Below are 27,887 nucleotides of genomic sequence, written 5' to 3'. Positions count from 1 at the left end.
ACTTTCCTTTGGTGGCATCATTATAAGTACAGCATAGTGTTCAGATTTTTACTGTGTGGAGAACAGTGAAAAGGATCAAAAAGTGGTCCACAGGGCAAATGTTTGGTGCAGCAGTTAAGACAATGCCCACATCCCTTATGGGAATGCCTAAGTTCCAGTCCTGATTCCAGGTTCCTGCAGATGTCCATCTGGGAGCAGCAAGTGATCGCTCACGTACATGAGTGCCTGCCAACCCCTCAGGGGACCTGGGTGAGTTCCTGGCTCCTGGCTTCAACCTGGCCCAGCCCTGGCTGTTGTGAGCATTTGGTGAGTGAACCAAGGATGGAAGATCTCTGTGTGTGTATGCACACGGGGGCGCCTTTCAAATAAATACAAAGTTTTAAAGATAAGTTTGTCTTATTTAAAAACTCAGTCTACAATAGACAAGTCTACAGTCAAACCTGATATAAACCCCCAGGATTTGTCCAACGGAAGGCAACCTGAAGCCCTTATCAGAGATTAAAGGACTTTGTTCTAGAAGCATTATGCAATTCATATTTAATATTTCAACTCAGCATTTCAGGGTCGGTCTAATGCAAGTGATAATACTGTCATCCAGCCCCCACCTGATTTCCTTTTTTTAATTTATGTATGCATATCTGTGAAAGAGAGAGAGAGGGCTAGACAGAGAGACAGAGATCTTCCTTCTGCTGGTTCAGGCCGAAGCCAGGAGCTTCTGGGGGTTTCCCACGGGCAGGCAGGGGCTCAAGCACATTGGCCATTCTTTGCTGATTCCTCAGGCCATCAGCAAGGAGCTGGATCGGAAGTGGAGCATCCGGGACTCCAACCAGCGTCCCTAAGGGATGCCCCTGTCCCAAGCGGCACGGTATGCCACAAGGCCATGCCACAACGCCAGCCCCCTAATTTTCTTTTCTATTACTAGCTACTTACCCCCCCCCCAACACACACACACACACAAGCAAGTTCGGGTCTGTCCACCCTGCAATTCAGATTCTGCTTTGTCCCAGACACAGGCAGCGGACCAGAGCGCTTATTTTCCGCGTAAGAGTCCACGCTTCCGACACTCAACTGACTCACGAGCGACACCAGGAAATCCGGCGGCCCGTCCGCGCGCAGAGCTGTGCGGCACGCACCCCGGCTTCTGGGGCCCCGACCGCCGAGCCTGATCCAGAGCAGCAGCGCCACCGGGACGGCGCTGGCGACAAACTTCAGGTCGCGCAGTCCCCTGCCCTCGGCGTCCGCAGGGTGGCGAGTACGTCCCGGGTCCGGGGGCGGGGCGGCCTGGAGGGGGCGGGGTAGTGCGCCGGGCGCAGCCAATCCGCGCCGCCCTCGTCTCCGCCCCCGACCTTGCAGCGCCGGGCGGGCAGCCGCGGGAGGGGGCGGGCATCTGCTGGTGCCTAGGTCAGTGGAGGTGCCTCCAGGTCCCGGCCCTCGCCATGGCTTCCCCGGCCGAGGACGCGCCCTGGCCTGTGCGCCTCTTGCGCGCGTCTCCTGGGCTGCTGCGGCTGGACGCGAGCGGAGGCGCGCTGCTGCTGCTACTGCTGGGCGGCCTCTTGGCACTGCTCGGCCAGAGCTGGCTGCGGCGGCGGCACCGAATGCGGGGCATCCCTCCCGGGCCCGCGCCCTGGCCGCTGGTGGGCAACATCGGCCACGTCCTGGTACCATCCTTCCTGTGGCGTCAGGGCTGGATTCGCCGACCGGCGAGGGCCGCAGGGATGGGTCCCACGGGCCTGGACCCGCAGGTGTTCCTGGCTAACCTGGCACGCGTGTATGGCAACATCTTCAGCTTTTTCATCGGCCACTATCTGGTGGTGGTGCTCAGCGACTTCCACAGCGTGCGCGAGGCGCTGGTGCAGCAGGCCGAGGTCTTCAGCGACCGGCCGCGGGTGCCGCTCATCTCCATCGTGACCAAGGAGAAGGGTGAGTGTGCCGGGTCGCCGGCTGTGGTGATTGACGCTCGAGGGCGGCGCGCGGGGCTCCAGGTGCGCTGGGGCGCGCGGTTCCTGGCGCGCCCCGCCGGCCTCACACCTGCGTCCTGTCCCCAGGGGCGTTGGTGGCGGCTGCGCCCCACTTTTCCCTGTGCCTTCGGGATCTCGTCGAGCTTTAACAGATGTGTGACTCCTCAAGATCTGACGTGGGACCTCCCCACACACACTCCAGAAGTTAAAGGAGGGTAATGGGTGTGAGGGAGGAGCACTGGTGTGAAGCCAGGTTCCATCCCACGGCCAGTCCCTCCTCCCCAGGCGAGGCCACACTCTTCAGCCCGTGACCCCAGAGAGAAACGGTGGCAGTGTTGGAAGGATGCTTTTCGGCTTGTTCACTTTAAGTGCAAAAGTTTAAGAAGACAGTTTCCTGAAAGCCCAGGAAGTAAGCCTCGGGCACTGAGGGGCGCTGGTTCTCGCGACCTTGGGGATTCAGCGTGTGGACAACTAAGCGGGACCAGTTTGCATTTGGGAAACGTGTTATCTGCTGCCCTGGGATCTACCTTGTTTGCAGCCCCTCCCCCTTGTTTATTAGTCTTCTCCGTTGTTTATTGGCTGGCAGAGGTTCTAGACTTCTGGGTCTGAGTCACTCCTGCTCACCAGTCAGGTGTCCGTTTAATAAACATCTTGCTCAGAGCAGCCTCTTCTCTCTGCCTTTCCGGAGAAGTGAGGCTCTGCCTGGTATCACTGCCCGAGCGCCTTTCCTCCTCCGTGCTAATCAAAGCCACATCGGGCCTACTGTGGGCCTCCGCCATGGACGGACAGCTAGATGGATAGGGGTCGTTACCGCCTAGGAGCCCGACAGGTAGTTATTAAATAAACGAGCTGCTATTTTCTATCTCTAAAACATGGCGTGAAGAGATGTAGGCTTTTTAGAATCTGATAAAGCCAGTCACACATCAGGATGGTAAGGACTGTTGATGATGGTCGTGAATGATGGTCATTAAGTGTCTCACTGACATTTCATAAATGCCACAGCTACCGCCTCAGCCTCTCCACGCCTTCACATCCATGTTCCTTGCAGCGTTAGTCACTGCAGCCAAAAGGTGGAAGCACTCATGTGTGGAACATTGGTTGAAGGGCTAAACAAAATGTGAGACACACACACAAGGTATGTGTAGATCCAGTGCATGTATTAGTCTTCAGAAGGAAATTCTCACACAGGCTACAACATTGATGAAACTTAAAGACATTACACTTAGTGCAATTCATCAGTCACAAAAGGGCAAATACTGCATAATTTCACTTACAAATCCCCAGGTCCCTAGGACAGTGCAATTCATAGAGCCAGAAAGAACAGTGGTAGCCGGGGGCTGGGGAGAATGGAGAGTGATTTTTTTAATGGGTACAGTTTTGCAAAATGAAAAGGGTTTTGTGGGTGCATGCTTGCATAGCAATGACAGTGTACCTCCCTACCGCCAACATGCCGTGCACTTAATATGTGGTTAAGATACTATATTTTATATGTACAAATTATCTGGTTAAGTCCCCACCTTCAGTTCTTTGGGGGCGTGTACCTAAGCATGGAATTGCTTGATCCTACGGTAATTCTAAGGTTAGTTTTTGAGAACACCGTATCTTTTTCCATGGCGACTACCCCATTTTACATTCCCACCAGCAATGCACACGGCGTTCAGTTTCTCCACAACCTCGGCGGTACTTTTGTTTTCCCTGCTTTTAAGATGGTGCCCACATGTCACCTCTTTGGGAATGTGTTCTCTGCCGTGTTTCTCTGCATGCCGGGCGGATGAGCTTCCCTTCTCCGAAACCGCTTGTCCCATCTGTCCCCTTCCAGTCAGCCCGCAAGTCTTGTCCGTGCCTGCTGCAGACCTGTGGCCTTTATCCATCCATCTCCTCTGCCTGCCCCCTCACTGTTCACTTCTCAGCTGATACTTAAGAAGCTTCTTAACTGGCTGCCTGGCTGGCTCCAGTCTTTTCTCCAGCTGCAGCCAGAAGGTTATCTTAAAGACTCACAGATCAACCATGTCACTCTCCAGCTGAAACCAATTGCTTCCCAACTCCATGCTTGGACCCACTGTGCCCTAAAGGAGCAGCCTCTGCCAGTCTTTCTCACTTTGTCTTTCCACTCTTTCTCACTTGCACAACTCAACCTGGCCTTCCTGCTCCAGACGCATTGAGCTGATCACTGCCAAGCCTGTGCCTGCCTCAGGCTACTGTATTTGTCATCCCTGGGTGTGGAATAGTTTTTCAGTGGCTGTCATCTTTGTCACCTTTCAGTATTATTTCAGTCGCTGCCCAGAGCCATACTGTATTTTATCTCACTCATATATTAGTCATTAAACCTTGGAAAGTATTTAGCCTGTTCCCACCCACCACTGGCATATGAGCTCTATAAGGGCAGAGATTACTTTTTTAAAGATTGATTTATTTACCTGAAAGGCAGAATTAGAGAGAGAGGGAGAGAGAGATAAAGACAGATCTTCCATCCTCTGGTTCACTCCCTGAAATGGCCACAATGGCCAGAGCTGGGCCAGGCCAAAGCCAGGAGCCTGGAACCTCATCGAGGTTTCTCACATGGGGCTCAAGCACTTGGACCCAAACACTTGGACCATCTTCTGCTGCCGTCCCAGGTGCATCCGCAGGGAGCTGGATGGGAAGTGGTGCAGCTAGGACTTGAACTGGTGCTCATATGGAATGCGGGCATCACAGATTGTGGCCCAACCTGCCACACCACAGCACCGGCCCCTGAGGGCAGAGATTTTGTTCATCTGGTCAAACACTGTAGGCCCACTTTTTTTTTTTTTTTTTTTTTTGTATTAGAGAGATCACACATTCCCCCATTTTCTGGGTATGCCTGCAATAGCCCCCTGCTGGAGCAGAATTCAATAGCCAGGAATTCAGTGCAGGTCTCCCAAGTAGGTGGTAGTAATGTAATCACTTCAACCATCACCAGTGCCTCCCAGGGTCTGCATTAGCAGGAAGCTAGTCAGGACCCAAACAGGATGCCGAACCAACAGCTCTGATATGCCATGCAGGTGTCTCAACTGGTGTCAAACACCTGCTTCTAGATTTTTATCTTTGACAGCCTAATAGTACAATATTCAACTCTTAATAATAAAAGTTTTCGGAAGGCTTCCTGGTAGCTGCTGTTTTGTTGAAAATGTATTGCTGGGGCATTTGTAAGCATTAATAGGAGCCCAGTTTATTATTAGATCTGTCTTTATTTAGGAAAAAGATGAGAGCCTAGGGTAACTTGGTACTTCAGTATTTCCCAAAGACACAGGGTTTCCAAGGCGATGCTGCTCTAGTAAGTATGTGTTAGCTAAACATACTGTAAAAGAATTAATGTGAGAAATTTCTGTGTCTATTGAAGATGTTTGACAACTTAATACAAAGCAAGAACCATATGGCAAAAAGAAAATATGTGTGGGATTAGCCTGGAATAGAGAACAGATCATTTGAACAATGCGATGTATATAATTGAGGTCTTTTTCAATGGAACTATTTCTTTTGTTATAATATTTTTAAAGATTTTATTTATTTGAGAGACAGAGTTACAGAAGAGGGAGAGACAGAGAGAAAGGTCTTCCATCCACTGGTTCACTCCCCAACTGGCCGCAATGGCTGGAGCTGAGCCAATCTGAACCCAGGATCTAGGAGCTTCTTCTGGATATCCCACATAGGTGCAGGGACCCAAGCACTTGGGCCATCTTCTACTGCTTTCCCAGGCCATAAGCAGAGAGCTGGATCAGAAGAGGAGCAGCCAGGACTTGAACTGGCACCCATATGGGATGCCAGCACCATAGGTAGATTAGACTACTCCTCCACAGCACCAGCCCCTATAATTTTTAAATAAAGATTTATTTACTTATTTGAAATGCAGAGTTAGAATAGTTAGAGAGATCTTTTATCTGCTGGTTCACTCCTCAAATGGTCGCAGCAGCCAGGACTGGGCCAGGCCAAAGCCAGGAGCCTGGAACTCAGTGTGGGTCTCCCATGTGAGTGGCAGGGCCCCGAGCACTTGGGCCGTCTTCTGCCACTTTCCCCGGCACATCAGCAGGGAGCTGGATTGGAAGTGGAGCAGCTGGGACTTGAGCCTGCACTCATGGTTTGCCGACATGGTGAGTGGTGGCTTAACCCGCTTTGCTGCAATACCAGCCCCAGTGGAACTTTTTCAAGAGCCAAGCATAGAGGGGGAGAAGGTGAGTTTGTTTCAAGATGCCCATCAAAGAATGAGGAGCAAATGAGTTATGTGTAGATTTTACAGAAAAAGAAATGGACAGCCTGAAGAAGAGAGGCAGCTGCAACTGGAGGCCGGACTGCCGTGTCCGCAAGATGAGGCCGGCTCAAGCCACTGTGGCTGCTCTTTCCACTGGCAGAAAAGTAAAATGTGAGCTTGTCCAGAGAAAGATGTGAAGACCTTGAGAGGAGAGAAATGATATTATGAATTAGAGGCCACTGACATTGTTAAATATTTGTTATAGTTTGAAAGAACTTTTCTGCTAGTATTAGCAAGACCAGCAGAGAAGGAAATGTGGCGTGCACACTGCTGTGCGTTGAAAGCTTCTCTCTAGCTCTTGTTATTAAAAATGTTGTGTTTTACCCATATTGTGCACTATTCCACCAAATGGAATATACAAAATGCTATTTTATGGATCTATTACACTATTGATGGAAGTTAGGTAATTTTAAAACTTTTTGCTCTTACAAGTTAGGCTGTTTGTGGGATACTGATTGTGAAGGAAATACTGATTTGACTGTTGAAACCTGTGATAGCTCAGACAGTATCACTGGCAAAGACAGGAAAAGATACACTTAAGATATTAAGAGATTAGTAGAGATTTGGAACAAGAGCCAAAGCAAACTATAATGTCATAAAACTAGAAGGCAAACAAGAAATTTTGAAGAAGGTTAAAAGTAAGAGACAGACCCATTACTTTTTTTTTAAGATTTATTTATTTTTATTTGAAAGTCTGAGTTAAACAGAGAGATAAGAGGCAGAGAGAGAGAGAGAAAGAGATGTCTTCCATCCGATGGTTCACTTCCCAAATGGCTGCAATAGCCGGAGCTGCACCAATCTGAAGCCAGGACCCAGGAGCCCAGGAGCCAGGAGCTTCCTCCAGGTCTCCCTTACAGGTACAGAGCCCAAGGACTTGGGCCATCTTCTGCTATCCCAGGCTGTAGCAGAGAGCTGAATCGGAAGTGGAGCAGCCGGGTCTTGAACTGGCACCTATATGGGATGTCGGCGCTTCAGGCCAAGGCGTTAACCCACTGCACCACAGTGCTGGTCCCCAGTTTTGACTACCTAACAGGGGAACAGGTGCGGAATGAAATTAAGAAATGAAGATAATTGGAACAGGAAAGTTCATTTGGAGAATTTTTTATTTATTTATTTTTTAGTTTGAAAGAGTAACAGAGAGGGAGAAGCCAGAGAGCTTCCATCCTGTGATTCACTCCCCAAATGGCCACAATGGCCTGGGCTGTGCCAGGCCAAAGCCAGAAGTCCAGAGCTTTTTCCAGCTCTCCCACATGGTTATAGGGACCCAAGCACTTGGACCATGTTCTGCTGCTTTCCCAGGTGCATTAGCAGGGAGCTAGATTGGAAGTGGAGCAGCCAGGTCTTGAACTGGAACCCATATGGGATGCCAATGTTGCAGGCAGTGGCTTGACCCACTTTGCTGCAATGCTGGCCCTGCATTTGGAGAACTTGAAACAGAATAAAGATAATTTAACATGTAGTGAAATAGGTATTTGATGCTCACATCAAAATGGAATATCCACTAAAAGTAACATGTCTATGATTACGTGGAAGAGAAGTATAATGTAGTTAGTGTACAGTATTTGCCCTGCTTTATTAGGTAGAAAACAAATATGCCATCAATATAGAATTGAATTATAATTAATATGTTATATATATTTTTATTATATATACATTTATTATTGGAAAAGCATGAAACATGGTTAAGGAAAAAAGGCATTTAAAATCATCTATGATCAACATAATTTGGAGATGGTTATTTTGTTTATTACCTTTAAGTCTTTTTTCTCTAAGTACAGATTTTTTTTTATCTTTTATTTAATGAATATAAATTTCCAAAGTACAGCTTATGGATTACAATGGCTTCCCCCCCCATAACTTCCCTCCCACCTGCAACCCTCCCCTTTCCTGCTCGCTCTCCCCTTCCATTCACATCAAGATTCATTTTCAATTCTCTTTATATACAGAAAATCAGTTTAGTATATATAAAGATTTCAACAGTTTGCTCTCACATAGCAACACAAAGTGAAAAAATACTGTTGGAGTACTAGTTATAGCATTAAATAACAGTTAAGTACAGATATTTTTAAAAGTACATTTGCTGTCATAAAATGGAATCATATGCTTTATAACCTTTAAAGTTGCTTCTACCACTTGGTATAGTGAACATTCTTCCATATTATTAAATATTGTCCTGTGAAGTTCTTCAGAGCTATATAATATTCCTTTGTGAGGATCCATTTTATTCGATTTTCCTGTGGTTTATTTAGTTAGACGTGGGCTTCTATGTGTCAGCTGCCTAGACCTATCAAGTCCTCTGACAAGATCATCTCTTCTGGGTCTCCCCTTGACCCCTGCTCATGGGAACTGTGGCTGGGATGAGAGATGCCATCTCTGTGCGTGAACTTCCTCCCTTACATGGGGATTAGTTGAGGGATTCACTGATGAAAAGGGGACTGACCAGCCAATTTATCTCTTTGCAGCAGTGCTTAGTCTGTGGGCTAACTCAAGAATTCACATCAAAACGATAGTTGTCGTCTATCCTCATGTCGTTTTTGAATAAGAATTTGTGTCTTGGCATGGTCTGGAAACTTCAAGCCACAAATAAGGTGTCTCAAATTGGTATCCCTGTTGGGTAAGTGAATTATTTGAGTCCTTCCCCACAGTTCTCCAAGGCAGATCTAGAAAATAGAGGGATATTCTCTCTGGTGGTGAAACCAGGAGAATAGGCCTCTTAAGATAGATCCAGGGCCGGTGCCGCGGCTCAATAGGCTAGTCCTCTGCCTTGCGGTGCTGGCACACTGGGTTCTAGTTCCGGTCGGGGTGCTGGATTCTGTCCAGCTCTCTGCTGTGGCCAGGGAGTGCAGTGGAGGATGGCCCAAGTCCTTGGGTCCTGCACCCCATGGGAGACCAGGAGAAGCACCTGGCTCCTGCCTTCGGATCAGCGTGGTGTGCCGGCCACAGTGTGTCGGCCGCAACGGCCATTGGAAGGTGAACCAATGGCAAAAGGAAGACCTTTCCATCTGTCTCTCTCTCTCACTGTCCACTCTGCCTGTCAAAAAATTTAAAAAAAAAAAAAAAGATAGATCCAGGTTTGTGGGAATGCTGGTTTGAAAGAAGGAAGTCAGGTGGGCAGGGAGAAGGTTAGACGAGGCCTGGGGACAAGTGTTCTGTGGCATTTCGCCTTTGTGCAGTGGCAGCGCCCTGCCCTTACTGCTCTTTCGTTCCATAGTCTAACTGGCCCTTTTTTATGAACCAGTTTGAGAGTGAATTTTTATCATTCCCACCCAAAAGAGCTTTGATTTTTGCTGCAGGGCCATTCTTAACATTGCAGTGTTGTTCTTCCTGAAGTGATGCTTTCTTGTATATCCATGAATAGCGTTGCTTTCCAGGCCACAGAGCGGAGGTGTCAGTATGCCGCGGGATATGCCTGGACACCCAGGAACCTGAGCTGTTCTGGCTCCCCTATGTTGTACAGCTTGTAACCTTGCGGCCGTTTATTCTCACCCTGCCTCGAGACCTTGCATGCCCAGGTACTGCCAAACTGGCAGTACCTCTCTTGCACTTCTTTGCTCTCAGTTCAACATCAAACACCCAGTTCTGGGGTGGGGTGAGGAGTGTTTGGTGCAGCTGTTAAGATGCTGCTCAGGTCACCCATACCATACCAGGGGCCTGGGTCCAAGTCCTGGCTCAGTCTCTGATTCCGGCTTCCTGCTAATGCACACCCTGGTAGGCAGCAGGTGATGGCTTAGGTATTTGGGTTCCTGCCATCCACTTGGGAGACTAAGCACTGTTGCAAAGAGATTAAATAGGCTGGCCAATCCCCCTTTGATCACTCAATCCCTCAACTAATCACCATGTCAGGGAGCAAGCTCACGAAAAGAGATGGTATCTCTCATCCCATTCTGGGCTCCTAGCTTCATCCTGGCTCAGCACTGGCTAATACAGGTATTTGGGGAATGAACCACTGGATACAAGAGCATGCGCGCTCACTCGCTCTCTTTCTCTTTCTCTTTCACTGTGTGTGTGCGTGTGTGTGTCTACCTTCCAAATAAAATGAAAATTAAAAAAAAAAACAGTTTTCAGATAGTTTTCAGATATATTAGCCTCTTTTCTGAACATCCGCTATGCCTTCCTTTGCTTCTCCAAACCTGATTTCCCCCTGCAGGTAGTTTAGCCCATCCTTACTAAAATGTGCCTTCAACACATCCCTATTAACCAGTGAAATATCAGCTCGACTGCCCTCTCCTGAAGAGTGCCGCCTGCCCCAGCAGGTGTGGTGCTGCCTCCTTGGCTTGCATTGCACCTGCTGACACCCAAGCACACAACAGCTTGGGTGATGTGTTGGCTTTTCCATGTCTTCATGAGACAGTAAGGATCCTGAGAACAGGGACTGTGCCTTTTCAATTCCTGTGTTTTAGTACCTGACACCTAGGAGACTCTAAATAGATGCTAGGGGAAAAAAGGCACTTTGCTATATGTATTTCTTAAATACAAATACGTAGTTTAAAATCTAGGGAGTAGAAAATACAGACCCAGGGCCTACCAAGGGAATATGAAGTTTTTGGAGAACAAAACCAAGAAGAGACACCATGTGTAATATTTTAAATAGTGAATGGGTAGTTAGAATTGGTATCAAATGCTGTAGTCCGTGTGAGATACCACATCTACCCGGGAAGAGAGAAGGAGGCCCAGCCATACCAGCCTCTGAGTGTGCTGCAGCAGAAGAGTTGGCCGTGGTTAAAGGCAGGAGGAGGGAGCAAGCTTCAGTTGCCTAGGAAATAGGTTATGAGACTTTATTAAATGAAGGGAGCATTCTGGTTTCAGGAGTGGTTAAGACGCTCCCATTCCTTCTTTGTCTTAACACACAGCATGCCAGAGCAACTTCTCACGGAAGCACATGGGCCATTCGTGATGAAATGAAGGGACATCTATAATTCTGCACCACATCTGAAGACAAAAGGGGGATGTAGGGTTGGCAAGTGGCATGTTAGAGTCTACAGGGGTGGGCAATACATTGGGTGTGAGAGCACAGTATGAGAACCAGTCCCCCAGTGACCCTGCAGAATCCCTGAAGGCTCGGAAATCAGAGGTGCCAGCCGTCACAGGACACAGGAGGGAGCTGCAGAAATGTATACAAAGTGTAGGTAGCCCTGTTGCTTCACCACACCCAGAAGCTCTGGAGATCCTTGGATTGTAGTGACCTCCTGGCCACAGTGCAGGAGGGGGGACAAAGAGCTAGGTCCTGACACCATGCAAGATGAAAAGTGCTTCTAAAGGCTTTACTCTAGGTGAAAGTTAGACCCAGAACTCCCACCAAAAGACAGCAAGGAAGCTTGTCTTCACCTGTGCCCTGGCACAGAAGATGCCCATCTAATTTACAACTACTGGCCTCTGCCTTTTTAATGCAAAAACAGTGATAGACGTATTACCAACAAATCAGAGTAGCTCATTAAATGCCTGTATTCCGGTTAAACTGTTTGTAAGCCCTGATACTTGAATTTCATGTGATTTTTACATATCACAAAGTATTCTTTTTAAAAAGTATTTTTTCCAAAGCAGTGTTATAGAGAAAGAGGGAGAGATGGGAGGGCAGGAGAGGGAAAGAGAGAGAGAAAGAGAGAGAGAGATCCACCATTTGCTAATTCCCTTCTCAACTAACCCCAACAGCCTAGGCTGGGCCAAGCTGAAGCCTGGAACTCAACCTAGGTCTCTCACATGGGTGCAGGGACCCAAGTACTTGTGCCATCTTCTGCTTTCCCTGGTGCATTAGCAGGGAACTGGATTGGAAGTGGAACAGCTGGGACTCAAACTGGTGCTCCTATGTGATACCAGTGTCGCAGGTGCCAGCTTAACTCACTGCACCACGATGCCAGCCCCAATATCACAACATATTCTTTTTATTTTCCCTCCATCATTTGTAAATGTAAAAAGCTAGTCTTCACCATGACCACACAAAGAGGCAGCAGGGTGAGCATTTGGTGCAGAAATTAAAGACACCACCTAGGAGCCCTGCATCCCGTTTGGAGTTCCTGGGTTTGAATCCTGGCCCCATTCCAGATTCAAGCTTCTTGCTGATGCACACTCTTGGAGGCAGCAGGTGATGACCCAGGTACTTGGGTCCCTGCCACCTGCATGGGTCACCCAGATTGAGTTCCTGGCTCCCAACTTCAGCTTGACCCAGTTCCAGCTGCTGCTGGTATTTAGGGAGTGAAGCAGTGGGTGGAAGATCTGTATCTCTCTCTGCCTTCCAAATAATATTGTTTTAAAGGCAGCAGGCTGGATTTGACCCATAGGTGGCAGTTTGCTGACTGCTAAACTAGACACTGAGTAAGCAAATTATAAAGTAAGGGTGAGCCCCCACCCTTCCCACTGGCTGTCCTCCGAGGATCTCAGCGACTCAGGTCTCTGGGGCCATCTCCTTGGCTCACCCACAAAGGGACCAGCTCAGCTCTTGCCTCATGACCCCCAGATTTGTCAACCTGTTTCTGTTTTGCTCCTCCTTTGACAACATTGTCCAGGTCGGCTCCTGCTCCACGTGTGCTCTGGTGTGACTCTTGCTACGATGCCTGAACTGCACCTAGAAATGATGCGTCCCTCTTCCCTCCCCTACCACTATCGTTATTGACCCAAGATACAAAGCAACCAAATGATGTGGACGTGTCAAGGAAAGTGTTCCAATTAATAATTCAGAAATGCAGACAGGACAGATGATTCAACGTTTTTTGCTAGCAAAGAGAACAATACATAGAACCTCTAATGCCTACTAAATGTATATGAAACAACTTTGCCAATAGACAGATAATCAAATTGTTCTGAATAATCCAAAAAAAAGTAAGGATGAGCATCACCTTGCTTCTCAAAGGCAAGAAGGAGAAAATGAATGTAGTAGACAAATTGAAGGGTCAAAACAACGTATAGAAGTAAATTAGTAACTATAATACATATGAAGAAGACTCTACTCATTGACTAAAGGATAGATTGCTGGATTGGAGTTTTAAAAATCCAATTATATGGGCCGGCGCCGTGGCTTAACAGGCTAATCCTCCGCCTTGCCGCGCCGGCACACCGGGTTCTAGTCCCGGTCAGGGCACCTGATTCTGTCCCGGTTGCCCCTCTTCCAGGCCAGCTCTCTGCTATGGCCCGGGAAGGCAGTGGAGGATGGCCCAAGTCCTTGGGCCCTTCACCCGCATGGGAGACCAGGAGAAGCACCTGGCTCCTGCCTTCGGATCAGCGCAGTGCGCCGGCCGCAGCGGCCATTGGAGGGTGAACCAATGGCAAAAAGGAAGACCTTCCTCTCTGTCTCTCTCTCTCTCTCACTATCCACTCTGCCTGTCAAAAAAAAAAAAAATCCAATTATATGATTTTTTAAAGAGATATACCCCCAAACCTAATGATACAGAAAAGCTCAATGTAAAAGAAAGGAAAAGGTTATATGAAGAAAATCTTTAAAAAGAGAAAGCTAGTTTCTTTCTGACAAAGCATACTGTAAGTCCTGTTTCCTGTTAAGGAGAGGGGCTAGTGCTGTGGCATAGCCAATAAGGCTGACGCCACCTATATGGGCACTGCTTTGAGTTCCAGTTGCTCAACTTTAAATCCAGCTCCCTGCTGATGTGTCTGGAAGGGCAACAGAATATGGCCCAAGTGTCTGTGCCTTTGCCACCCACGTGGGAGACCCAAATGAAGCTCCTGACTCCTGGATTTGGATTGGCCCAGCTCTGGCTGTTGCAGTCATATGGGAAGTGAACCAGCGGATGGATGATCTCTCTCTCTCTCTCTCTCTAACTCTGCCTTTCAAATAAATAAATAAATAAATGTGGAGAAAAAGAGACATTACTATAAAACCAGGAAGACAGAATTCTAAGCTTGACTGTAGCTAACCATGTCGTCTAGCATCTGTGTAACTGACAACACAGATAAATACATAGATACAGGTATAATGATATATAGCTGCACCACTATATATCTACACATAGCAAAACCTTACAGAACTTCCAAGAGAAATTAACAAATCCAGTGTTATAGCAATATATAGGTATGTATATATATATAAAAAGATGTATTTATTTGTTTGAAAGGCAGAGTTATAGAGAAGCAGAGGCAGAGAAAGAGAGATCCGGTCTACCAGTTCACTACTCCCCAGTGGCCACAACGACCAGAGCTCGGGCAATCCAAAGCCAGGAGCCAGGACCATCTTCTGGGTCTCCCACGTGGGTACAAGGCCCAAGCACTTGGGCCATCTTCTACTGCTTTCCCAGGCTATTAGCAGGGAGCTGGATTGGAAGTAGAGCAACCAGGTCTCCAACCAGTGCCCATATGGGATGCCAGCACTACAGGCCACAGCTTTACCCACTATGCCACAGCACCGGTCCCTATAGGAAAATATCTTAACATAAGTATTTGAATGGTTAAACAATTAAGCAGATAAAAAAATTTTTAAGCATAGAGAAGATTTGATTCCATTACCAGGTCTTGTATAGCCAACATAGAATTCTATACTCCAAAATTTCTTAGGTGAACATTCCTCCCAACTTTATCTTTTTATTTTGTTAAAATTGGCCGCATACTAGGTTGAGAAGCAAGCCTTATCAATATTAAAAGTTACATAAGACAAATTAACCCAGATAGAAAAGAAAGCTCTTAATAAAAAATTAACTTAAAAAAACTAAATAATGAAAATATACATAAACAATTCTTGGCGATTGCAGCTAAATGTAAAGGAAAATATAAAGCTTTGAGTTATTTATTAGATGTCTGAAAAATAATGGCCAACATATATATTAGAAGAATAGAATCAAGCTAAAGGAAAAGAGGAACATGTCATTCCAGTTTTTGATAAATCCTTTCAGCAAAAAAGAAAACAACCCGGACTCATTTTAAGAAACAGCATACTCAAACAAGTACAGCATGAGAAAAAAAATTGGTAAGCTATTTTCATTCATGAATATGCAGTTTTTTAAAAAATACATCATAGGCAACAAAATTCAGCAATTTTAAAAATTATCTTAAAAACAGTATAACCACATGTGCTTTCTGTTTTGGAAATTACTAAAAGGTGTGATTCAACAGGATGACGAAAAAGCTCTGGGATCCTGGCTTCAGCCTGGCACAGCCCTGGCCATTGCAGCCATTTGGGGAGTGAACCAGTGGATAGAAGATTCATTCTCTCCCTCTCCCTCTCCCTCTCCCTCTCCCCCTCTTTCTAACTCTGCCTTTCAAATAAATAAAAAATACATCTTTTTAAAAAAATGATGGAGTGAAGCAAAGAAGAGAAAAGCGTGCAGTTCAGGAAACAAGTTCCAACACAGAAGAGTCTAAAAACATTCCTAACTGTTGACAAATGGAAGTCACAACCCAGATGGCCTGCAGAGCAAGCACTGCAGATTGGAGCAAGCATTTGGAAGACTCCAAAGAGGAAAATAGAACTGAGGGATTATCTGATGCTTCAGAGCACACAGGTGTTTATAATGAAAGACATTTTAGGGAACTGTTAAAGAATGTGAGGGGACTTAACCACAGAATAGGCTCATTACTCTGTACCCACCATACCCTCGAAGCTGGCATGTAGCATGCATTCAGCAATAATGTGGAAGGAAGGGCAAACTGGCTGAAATCTTAAAGCACACCATGGGAAAACAGAATGAAATGGGCATCAGGAAACAAAGGACAATTGGGAAGAATTTCATACATCATCTTGGAGCGATTTTGTTGCATTTGGTGATGAGAGATGTATGAGCGAGCATCAGATAAGCTGTAGTTGTGGATGACCCTAGCCAGTATGCTTGTAAATTAGGGCTGTTGACTCGTTATTAGGTTCTAGACATTGGTTGGAATGGTTCCAATCCAACTGGGTTATTCAGTTATTCAGCTAATAACATACAAGTCCCTGCTTTGTACCTAGCGCTGTTACGAGGAGCTGAGATTTTAATGGTGAATACAAGCGTACGATCTCTGCAATTGTGTCAGTTATCACACACAGCCGTCTGTTCAGGAAGTTTAGAAAATGGGTATTTAAAAGATGGGTGTATCTGGCCTGAAGGATTTTCTAAACTAGAGTCACTCTTCTGAAATATAAGATTTTGAACTGTTCACTGACTGGAAACTGAAACTCGCTTTTCATTTCACTGGGAGTTATCTTTATAGCCAATTTTTCTCATTTAAAGTGCCTGTGATTTTTGTTGTTATTTGACACATTTCCCATCTTGATACCTAAGTTTTTCTAGTCGTTCTGCTTGACCACTGGTCTTCATCTGGACGTGATGTGCAGAAGTGGCTGTGTGTCCTGTTAGATCCAATCCAGTGTTCTGCTTGACCACTGGTCTTTATCTGGACGTGATGTGCAGAAGTGGCTGTGTGTCCTGTTAGATCCAATCCAGTGTTCTGCTTGACCACTGGTCTTCATCTGGACGTGATGTGCAGAAGTGGCTGTGTGTCCTGTTAGGTCCAATCCAGTGTCAGCAGGCTTTGGTGTCTCTCACCTTTCTTTCCTGGCTCCTCTTGCAGGGATTGTGTTTGCACATTACGGTCCAGTCTGGAGACAACAGAGGAAGTTCTCTCACTCAACTCTTCGGCACTTTGGCTTAGGAAAGCTTAGCCTGGAGCCCAAGATTATTGAGGAGTTTAAATATGTGAAAGAAGAAATGCAGAAGCATGGAGAATCCCCCTTCAGCCCTTTTCCCATCGTCAGCAATGCCGTCTCCAACATCATTTGCTCCTTGTGCTTTGGCCAGCGCTTTGACTACACCAACAGTGAGTTTAAGAGAATGCTTGACTTCATGTCCCGAGGGCTGGAAATCTGCCTGCACAGCCAGCTCCTGCTGATCAATATATGCTCCTGGTTTTATTACCTTCCCTTTGGGCCATTTAAAGAATTGAGACGAATCGAAAAGGATATAACCAGTTTCCTTAAGAAAATCATCAAAGACCATCAAGAGTCTCTGGATAGAGAGAACCCTCAGGACTTCATAGACATGTACCTTCTCCACACAGAGGAAGAAAGGGAAAACGCCAGCAACAGTAGTTTTAATGAAGATTACTTATTTTATATCATTGGGGACCTCTTCATTGCTGGGACTGATACCACAACTAACTCTTTGCTTTGGTGCCTGCTGTATATGTCACTAAACCCCGATGTACAAGGTAACTCTTAGAACTGTCCTTTATTTCTGGCAAAACTAGGCTATATAAATTAGGGTTTGCAACCTCAGTGCCCTAGTGGCTCCTAGCACTAAGCAATGTCATTCTGAACAGCACAATTCTTGGCTCGCACAGAGTGTTGCTAAGCTGCTAACCATGAAACCCCAAGTTTCTGGACAGAAGGATTAATGTTATCATAACTTGTTGGCCCCTGCTGTAATCTTCACAGCTCCACTTTGATATGAAATCTATGATGATAAAAAACCTTTCGAAAAGAGCATTGTGGAACTGAAGGGCATCATAATATGCCCACTTAAACTCCTTCATCTTCTTTGGAAAATGGAGTTAGAGACTCAGATAAGTTGTATAACCAGCACAAGGTCACACACTTACCTCTGCTGCACGCATCCCTGCAGATAGTGAACACCAGTGGCATTTCAGAGTAGAAAATAGAGGCAAGGGCGGTGCATTGGTTTCCATTGCTGTTATAAGAAATTTCCAGAGGTGGATGTGTGGTGCAGTATGTTAAGCTGCCACTTGGGAAGCCTGCATGCCAGAGTTGAGTGCCCAGGCTCGAGTCCCACCTCCACTTCTGATCCAGCTTCCTGCTAATGCACCTTCCTGGAAGGCAGCAGATGTTAGCCCAAGTACTTGGGTCCCTGCCATCTATGTAGGAGACCTACATGAAGCTCCTGGTTCCTGGCTGCAGCCTGGCCAGGCCTAGCTATTGCAGACATTTGGGGAATGAACCCGCAGATGGAAGATCTCCTCTGTGTCTCTCCCTCTCTGTCACCCTGCCTTTCAAATAAATAAATACATTTTTAATAAAAAAGTACACCAAACATAGCTGAAAACAATGTGAACTTTTTTTAATTTTTAAAGAATTCTGGTTTTGTTTGTTTGTTTGTTTTGAGACAGAAAGAAAACTCCCATCCACTTGTTCACTCCTCAAAGACCCAGAATCAATGGGGCTGGGCTGGGACCCAAGTTGGGAGCTGGAACTCAATCCAGGTCTCCTGTGTGGGTGGTAGAAACCCCGTTACTTGAGCCCTCACTGCTGCCTCCCAGAGTCTGCATTAGCAGGAAGCTGGAGTTAGGAGCTGGAGCTGGGTGTCAAACCCAGGCACTTTGATGTGGGACACAGGCTAAGTCTTACCTGGCATGTTAACTACTGGTCTAGAAATCTGCCCCCCAGCACAGACTTTCTGTCTCACAGCTCTATGGAATAGAAGTCTAACACGTGTCTCACTGGGCTCAAAATCAAGGTGATGAGAGGCTGCCTTCCTGGCTGGGGGATCTACTATCCCTGCTTGGATTACTGACCCATGCTGCACTTCACTGAGGCCCACTCAGCCTGCACTGCCAACTCATCTGTTGTGTACAGGTGGGGAAGTGTGCATAAGAAGGCGGGCTTGACTCTATCCCAGACTTACTTCTGGTTTATTCTTTCCTTTTTGAATAGAAAAGGTTCATGAAGAAATTGAAAGGGTCATTGGTCCTGACCGAGCCCCTTCCCTCACAGACAAAGCGCAGATGCCCTACACAGAAGCCACCATCATGGAGGTGCAGAGGCTGACCGTGGTGGTGCCACTTGCCATCCCTCACATGACCTCTGAGAACACAGGTGAGGCCAGGGCCTACTCCCTGGAGTTCCCTTGAAGGACACGTAGGCCCTGCAGCCAGGAGTGAACGATGTGCTGACAGTTTGAGTGTTGTGCCACGTGAGCATTATCAGTTGTATTGGCGTTCCTGCACTGCTAGGTTTGATTAAGCCCCTCCTGCCTTTCCAAGCCTACACGCTTAGATTGGCAAAGCCACTCATGCCACAGGGTAAATCAGCTGTGTCGGCAGAAAAAACTCGAGTTAGCAAAAGTGCTTTGCTGTCTTCTTCACAGAAGTCAGAAGAGCTAGTCGAAATGTGGAAGTGAGGCTTGTAGCTGGAAATTATCCTAGTTCAATTTTTTTAAATTCTGTAAGCAAAGCATAAATATCAAAGAGTTAGAAGGGGCCCATCTGATTCCAGAGTCACTTACAGTGAAACCTGCCCATTTGGCCATGTCCAGATTCTCCTTATTATCTCTATTAACAGGAGAATACCTTCTCTGGAGACAACTCAGAATGTCGTGGCCTTGAATTTGTGTAGATGACAGTTGCTTTTACTTGACGCTGGATTACTTAGCAGTTTTTTTTTTTTTTTTAATGCAGATACAATAATGCTAAAAGATAATGCATCCAGTATCTTTGGGGCATTGTCTAAACTGCATATTGACTTGTCAGCTGGTGACAACCAGGGTTGACCACATCCCTACACACATCCCTTTACCACAGTTTACATCTTTGTCATCTTATCGTGAACGTAAAAGGACATTTGGGTTATGTGTATCTTAGGACTCTGTAATTCATAGGAAAAGGTTACTTCCCTACTGTTTCTGTTTCATTGTCTTCATTGTAATGCTTTTATGGTTTGATTTAGCTCATCAACCCAACAGTCAGCGGAGCAGCCCCGAGCTGCATCTTGGGATGGGGTGGGGAGAAAGATGCCACTTGATAAGATCTTGGATCTTGAAGTTTAGCCTTAGCCAACTTAAGATGCTAGGTAGATAACCAGATTTCTCTTTCTGACAGTGATGTTTGAGGAGAACGGTTGGTACAAGTGTGTTGAATAATACTATGTTTCTTTGTTAGTGCTCCAGGGGTACACCATTCCCAAAGGCACAGTGATTATACCCAACCTGTGGTCCGTACACAGAGATCCAGCCATTTGGGAGAAACCAGATGATTTCTACCCTGGTCGATTTCTGGATGATCAAGGACAGCTTATCAAGAAGGAGACCTTTATTCCTTTTGGGATAGGTTCGTTAAAGTTTAATTGTTTTTAATGGCATAATTTAAAAAAAGAACAAAAGCAATCTTTTGATATTTCATGTTGGTTTAAAAATATTTCTTTCTTACCAACCTATTGTAAGAGAAGAGAGAAATCGTTTAGAGAAGGTACTTCCACAGTGGCCATTTCAGATTTGAAAAGCAATTTTAAAATTTTTCTATAGAAAAAGAAGACTTCAGAGATTCTGATCTGGCTTTTCCCCTTTAATCTTCCAGCTAAGAGTGAGGGAAAATGATAAATAGGCTTGAAAGAGACAGAGTAGCTGCTACTTTGTATCTGTCTGCAGTTCCTGTCCTTGATGAGATAGATTTTTACGTGTAGGCGTTAAAATGTGAACTGATAGGTAAAATTCTGATGAGCATATTCTGTGGAAGTCTATTAGGTATATGTGGCAACTTTATTTTAAAACTATACCTGCATTTAAAACATTCAATTTACATATTGCATATAAATTATACTGTTTGAAATTAGAAGAGGAATGGGGTCATAATTCTGACTTCTCTTCTGATCTCATTTTAGGGAAGCGGGTATGTATGGGAGAGCAACTGGCAAAGATGGAATTATTCCTGATGTTTGTGAGCCTAATGCAGAGTTTCAAATTCGCTCTACCAGAGGATTCTGAGAAACCCGTCCTGACTGGAAGATTTGGTCTAACTTTAGCCCCACATCCATTTAATGTAATCATATCCAAGAGATAAAGAGCATCTCCAGGAAGAGATGGTAAACAGATATGTGCATGTGTGCCCTCATTAGCAGACTGTTCCCACCACACCCCACAATGGATCCAGCAACTCCGCGGATCCAGCTGGACTCAGAGAGAGATGAGAGAGGGGGCAGAGCCTGTGGACGCGTTCCTCTTGGAGGATCCCTCAGCAGGATACTTCAGCCATCTTAGTCATGCGTTTCTGTGACCTACCAAAGAGGCCGGGACTTCAGCCACAGCAGCTTCCACCCGTGAGCCTGTCTTCCCATCTCAGTGCCTCAGTCAGCTCATGTTCAAATGAGGGTCTCAGAACTTGCCTTTTCTCTACCTCTCGGCATTAAGGAAGCTCTGTTGCCTCGACCCTTTTTCTGACAGCGCCAACATGCCATTACATTTAGAAATAGAGGATCTTCCTGCTGGAACGTTAAGTAAGATCTGTGATAAAGTGAAAGTGGTGTTCAGCCTTGAACATTTGGTCACAGAGGGATGTAGCTTTAGATTAGATGGAGGTAGAACTTCTTGTTTCAGCACAAATTCTATGGCAGTTTCTTTGATTTGTTCTGTTATCTTTGTGTTTATGATTTTAGTTCTTATTCTTTGTAGACTTGGGAAGAAGCGGACCCTTGCCCAGTCTAGTAAGAAAAAGAGAAATTAGCATTTTGAAAAATTCCCTATCAAGTTATTATCTAAATTTATATATCTACCTTTCCCTTCAACTACATGGACAGTGAACCTGAACAAGCAAGTGACTTCATGTCATGGCAAAACTCCTTTTTTCTGAGCTCATTTGCAGAGATGCAGCTCTGCCTTTTGTCTTGAGGCCTGGATGGTGAGCTGGGGGAATTTGATAGTGGGATTCATCGGAAGAGTCTTCCTCCTAGCTCCACTGAACATTCCTTTCCAATATTCCCCTCCACCAGGCACAAGGTGCCTGATGCTTGAATTCTCTCCAAGATAAGAAAGCATTCTTACTCTCTGTTAAGAGAATTAAATTGCTTCTTAATAAAGAAGACCCCTTTTGGAACAAACAGTTCTCAACAAGGGTACTAACCCCCTTTAGGTGCTGGCTAGAGAGGTATGCGTGCATTTTTGGGTTATAGCGATAGGAGTTCTACTGGCCTTTTGCTGCCATGGGCCAGTATGCTAAAGAAGTCCCATACAATGAAGAACTGTCCTGCCCAGTATGGCAGCATTGCCTCCAGAGAGCACATGCTGTAGAGAATTCTGCCCTTCCCCTTGTTCTCCCGTGGTAGTCTCCATGTAGTCATAATCATTGAGTACTATACTTTTGAGTCCTGCCTTATCTTGGCACCTTACTTAATGCTGTAATTGTGGCCTTAAGTGATTCTTGGCACAAATTCTGTCGAGGGGGCCCTTTTGTAGCTGATGGAGCTGCGGCTCAGAGACGTTAGGGCACACAGTTTAAAAAGAACCATTGCTGAGTTTCAAGAATAGCACTCTTTGTGACTGGACAGCACGTTCTGAACCACTTCATGGCCCTGCTGCCATTTGATCCGTAGCCGGCTACTCCCCATGGCTCATGCTGTAGCAGCGTGCATCCATCTTCCTCCCAGACTGAGCCCCTGGATGCGAGGGTGTCGTGCTGTTTCCCCCACAGCCTTGTTCTTAGAGGATGCCCAGGCAACATGTGAATGACTTTTAAAAGTGTACTTAAGGGGAAAATTCCACCCTATTTGAATAACTACACACTGCATTTTTATTACTTAGAGGAAATAAGAAACCAGTGTGTGTTATTTATGTAAATTAAACCAGTTTTAAATGCTGGACTCTTGTTCATCATTTCAGGCAACCATTTTACTGCACTTGCATACCTTTATTTTATCAGAGAGGCAGACAGAGCTCTCATCTGCTGGTTCAATCCTCAAATGCCTGGGATCTGGGAACTCAGGCGAGGTCTCCTTCATGGGTAACAAAAACTCAAGTACTTGAGCCCTCACCTACTGCCTCCCAAGGTGTGCCTTAGCAGGAAGCTGGAGTTGGAGGCACAGCTGGGAATCAATGCAGACACTCAAATGACATCTTAAACACTGTGGCAAATGCCCATCCTAACAATAAGCATTTTAAACAAACTTAGAACGATGCCTTACTTATTTAAATATGAGTGTAGCACAAAATGTAAGCTTCCAGTGCTGAAGTCTAAGCCACATCCATGGGCTTCTCGCTTCCCTAAAGGAGGCAAGCAGCTACAGCAGTCCCCCTAATCCTTGGGAAGGCATTCCAAGAGCCCCAGTGGATGCCTGAAACTGTGGGTAATGCTGAAAGTTCTCTCTGTATATACTGCATTTTCTCCCTATAGATGCATATCTAGGGTAAAATTTAAGTTATATTAGGTACAGATAAGAGAATAAGACAATAGAACAATTATAACAGAATACTGTAATGAAATTGCCAGCATTACTACTCTTGTACTTTGGGGCCATTAAATAAAACGGAAGTTACTTGAACACATGCAGTGTGATAGCTGATAGCAATTTGATGACCAGTATAGTTACTATGGAAATATATGATAGGTAGCATATATGGTGTGTATATACCAGACAAAGGGATGGTGCACATCCTGGGAGGGATGGCATGAGATCTCAACACGCTTCTCTGAACAACGTGCAATTTCAAATGTATGAACTGTTTGTTTCTGGAATACTCCATGTAATATTCTCAAATTACCACAGATTGAGGGTCATTGAAACCCTGAAAAGCAAAGCCATAATAATGGGCACTGCTGTGCTGCTGTCTGTGTGGATAATGAGCCAGTGTGGTGGCTTCTTTGAGAATTACATGAAAAAGAGAAGATGGAGCTCTGAATTTGAGTACTTCACCTAGAAAGGCCTCTGGTGGGTGACGGATCACCCTTCCTTGCTGTGTCAGACCAATGGAGAAGCCAGATCTCCCCATTTGACACCTTCGTCTGTCATTCCCCACACTTAGGTAGTTAGGTCTTCATATCCTACAAATGGAAGCCCAAGGCCAAGTTGAATGCACAGCCAGACTTTGCCTTTGCTTTAGCATGTTCCTAGGCAGACGTCTGTGTTTTTAGGCAGAAATGGAAATGACATCTGCCTCATAAAAATACAAGGGAAAGAAGAAAAAAAAGAGGATATTATAAAATCAAGTATCAATTGGTCTCCTAACTCGACATCCTTTGTGTTATCTACTAAATTGCCTTTTTGCTTTTTGTAACTGAAATTGGGTACTTTCAAAATAGATCGATGAAATACAGACTAATCTAGAGATACCTTGAGGATTTTTGTTTTCCTACAGAAGCAAAGCAAACAGGCTAAATGCAGAGGAATTGAGTGAATGCGGAAGCTGCAGACTTCAGATGAGTGGCTGTGTGTGTGGACCTCCCTGTGTCTCCCACAGGACAGTTTGTTCCTGATACGAAATCCATATGCTTTTGACTTGAACTAATAAATCAGTATTATCAAGGTTATTATTCCTCAATTTACATATGCATTTTCCAGAATTCCTAACCAAAGAGTTTGTATCTTACTTGATTTTTAAAAGTTTCTGCTTTCTGTGAGATCATGTTGAAATTAGAAGTTTATGAAACTTTTGTAAGCACAGTGGCTCAAACTATTGTACTTGAAAATAATACATGGTAAATCACTGACAGGACTGTTAATGCAGTTCTCACACATGTTGGCATTTTATGATTTTGCACTTCATGCTTTATTTGAAATGTAAAAATAATTATATTTTGTTTTATAAATCTGCTTAACCTCTAACTCTAATCCTCATCTTTTGCAGTTTTTGATAGTTTAATTAAACTTTAACTGTGACACTCTCATTTCTGAATTTTTTTGTTTTATAGTTTTTTCTTTGTTGGACAAAATTTTATTTTACCAAATAGCAAGTTAAAAAATGGAAGAGGAAACAGATCCCCCCAAAGAGAGATGATCGCAATATAACAAAAAGCAAGGTCTTTGGAAAGATAATTTTTTTAAAATAGCCTCTTAGAGGGGCTGGCACTGTGGCATAGTGAGTAAAGCCACACAGCCTGCAGCACTGGCATCCCATATGGGCAACGGTTCAAGTCCTGGCTGCTCCACTTCTGATCCAACTCCCTGCTAATGCCCCTGGGAAAGCAGTGGAAGATGGCCCACAGTGCTTGGTTCTCTGCATCCATGTGGGAGACCTGTGAGGCCCCTGGCTCCTGGCTTCAGCCTGGCCCATCGCTGGCCATTGTGGCCATTTGGGGAGTGAACCAGAGGATGGATGACCTCTCCCTCTCTGCCTCTGCCTCTCCCTCTCTGTGGTTACAACTTTCAAATGCGTGTATTAATCTTAAAGAAAGAAAAATGGGGGGGGGGGGGAGAGAAAGAAAAAGAAAAGGAAAGAAAGAAAAAAAGAAAGAGAGCGAAAAAGAAAGAAAAAGCAAGCAGCAAGCCAGTCAGAGTAGAATTACTCCAAGTTACAGAGGAGCCACATCCATGACCAGCCCTGAGCTAGGTAGATCAATACACCCCATTGTGACAAGACAGTGTCTCTTAAAGAAGTCTAAGGAATGGTACCCCAAAATATGGCACCTTGGTCTCCTGATTATTATAAGCTGTAGGCATTTGGGGATCAGCATGCTGGATGAGGCTCTTCTGAAGTTCCTGGTCACTTAAAGACTGGATCTGTCAAAGTGCTTACCCGGTGGCCTTCAGTCTTTGTGCCGAAGTGTCATTAAGCATGGAATATGGAACTTGTATGTCAGAGGGAGAGATGGAAAATCACACTCATTGATCCCTTCTCTGTTCTTTGGGCCCATCATGCCCCTAAAATTCAGTGACTAACCCCTCTAAATTGCCTCCCCCCACTGAATAAGGGTGTGTGAGCCTCTGGAACTCACTGGACTATTGGGTGCTCGCCTTCCTTGATGCCCCCTTGGGCGTCAATAAATTTGTAGTTCTTCTCTCCTGTTAGCCTGTCCATTGCTGACTTCTTTCAACAGAAAGAGTCAAACCTTCAGAAGTATAGGGAAGAAAATCCCCAGCTCAAGAAAAAGAGATTTTTAACTCCTGAGCCCCTTTTTGCCTAGGGGTGAGCCCCTGCCAGCATTTCCCAAGGGCCGCTCTTCCTCCTGCAGGCCACAACTCCAAGGTCATCTCTTCAAAGCACTGCCACAACATTGCTGTAAAGCAGCCTTTCCCAAGAACTGCCTCTTCCCATCACCCAGGTGCTTCCTCCAGAGCACTTGTGACCGACTGTAGTAATCCTTGGGTTCTAGCAGCCGTGAGAACATAAGGGACTGAGTGCCTCCTGGAGCAGGTGTGTTGCAGAGAAAGTATTCTGTAAGTACGCTGGACAAATGGAGACTGGAGGGAGCTGGAAGGAGGGTGATTGCTGGGCCTTAATTAAGCTAGCAAGGGGACAAGACAGACTCACTAGCCACTGTGTTCTGTCATCTGCCTCCATCACTGTGGCTGCAACAGTAGAGTATGAATTTTCAGTTAAGATAGTGATATGATGCCATAATTTGGCACCTTCAAACCTGCCTCAATCTTATTGCACTGCTTATAGAAACCAAACTCATGTGAGTCGGATATTTGCTCATTAGCAAATAGATTTGGGTTTATTAGCTGGGTGGTTAATCATCGTGCTATTATTATGATTGAAATGATACTTTATATTCCTATCAGTTCTCCCTTTGGATTGGATCTGAAGGCTTCATCGGTTTTCATTAAGGAAGAGGTTAATTAAACAAGGCACAACCAGCAAGGATTTTGTGTCCAGGAATCCCCTGTTGAGAGAAAGTGTTGTTTGCAGAATACCCTAATGTACCTAATGTAAAGAATTTATATGTATTATAATGTAAAGTGGCTGTATTTAACAGATCTTCAAAAGGCACATATTCATAAGAAATGCCTGGAAAGATGGTCCCTGAGATGATCTTGCTAACTTTGTAATCAATATTATCTAATATTTTAAAAAATATTCCAAGTAGTAACTTAAGTATTCAAATCCTCTCATTCTTGAAATAATGACTCTGTAGAAATGAAATCATCTGTTTTTTAAATGTAGTTATTTGAAAGGCAAAGCAACAGAGAAAGAGAGGTTTTCTATCTGCTGGTTCACTCCCCAGCTACCCACAACAGCCAGGCCTGGCTGGGCCAGGCCAAAGGCAGGAGCCAGGAATTCCATCTGGGTATCCTACATGGGTGGTAAGGGCACAAGTACCTGAGCCATCTGCCACTGCCTCCCCAACGTGCATTAGAGGGAGCTGGATCAGAAGCAGAGCAGCTGGGACTTGACTGGTGCTCCTGTGTGGGATGCTGGGTTCACAACTGACAGTTTAACCTGCTGTGCCACAACACCAGCCCCTAACCTGTTTTTTATGAATTACTCTGTTTCACAAATTTTAGGACTCTTAAGTAAGCATATCGGCACCTACAATAGAAGTGTATTTGGTTGTCATAGTTCTCATACTAGGGTTCCAGTTTCTCTAGAGGAAACTTAAGAATGTGCAGCAAGATTTTAAAAGAATTTATTCCTAAATGCAGAGTGATAGCCTGAATTGGATTCTGGAACAGGACACTGATGTCAGTGGAAAAGCTGGTGAATCCAAAAGAAACCCATAGTTCAGCTAACAGGATTTTGACAATGTCAATTTCTTAGTTTTTCTTTTGTTTTGTTTTGATTTGACAGGCAGAGTTAGACAGTGAGAGAGAGAGAGAGAGAGAGATGGAGAGTAAGGTCTTCCTTCTGTTGGTTCACCCCCCAAATGGCTGCTACGGCCAGCGCTGCGCCGATCCAAAGCCAGGAGCCAGGTGCTTCTTCCCTGGTCTCCCATGCGGGTGCAGGGGCCCAAGCACTTGAGCCATCCTCCACTGCCCTCCCAGGCCACAGCAGAGAGCTGGACTGGAAGAGGAGCAACTTGGACTAGAACCCGGAGCCCATATGGGATGCCAGCGCCACAGGCGGAGGATTAACCAAGTGAGCCACGGCACCGGCCCCAAT

General features: G+C 45.4%; 1 protein-coding gene across 2 annotated transcripts; it reads left to right on the top strand.

The window, feature by feature from the left end:
* The first annotated feature begins 1,413 nt into the window (after positions 1-1,413).
* Positions 1,414-24,719, top strand: LOC133766020 (cytochrome P450 2U1). 2 transcript variants are annotated; one of them, XM_062199765.1, is made up of 5 exons: positions 1,414-1,920; positions 16,705-17,340; positions 18,860-18,961; positions 20,023-20,190; positions 20,741-24,719. In XM_062199765.1, the coding sequence occupies exons 1-5, from the start codon at positions 1,437-1,439 to the stop codon at positions 20,917-20,919; spliced, it is 1,569 nt and encodes a 522-aa protein (XP_062055749.1). In that variant the 5' UTR covers positions 1,414-1,436; the 3' UTR covers positions 20,920-24,719. The 2 variants fall into 2 exon arrangements, with proteins under 2 accessions (XP_062055749.1, XP_062055748.1); XM_062199764.1 differs by having other exon boundaries at positions 18,800-18,961.
* The last annotated feature ends 3,168 nt before the right edge of the window (positions 24,720-27,887 follow it).

This window comes from Lepus europaeus, chromosome 8 (assembly GCF_033115175.1).
Source record: "Lepus europaeus isolate LE1 chromosome 8, mLepTim1.pri, whole genome shotgun sequence".
NCBI lineage: Eukaryota > Metazoa > Chordata > Mammalia > Lagomorpha > Leporidae > Lepus > Lepus europaeus.
Note: the sequence above shows the minus strand (reverse complement) of the source record. Positions and strands in the feature narration are given on the sequence as shown.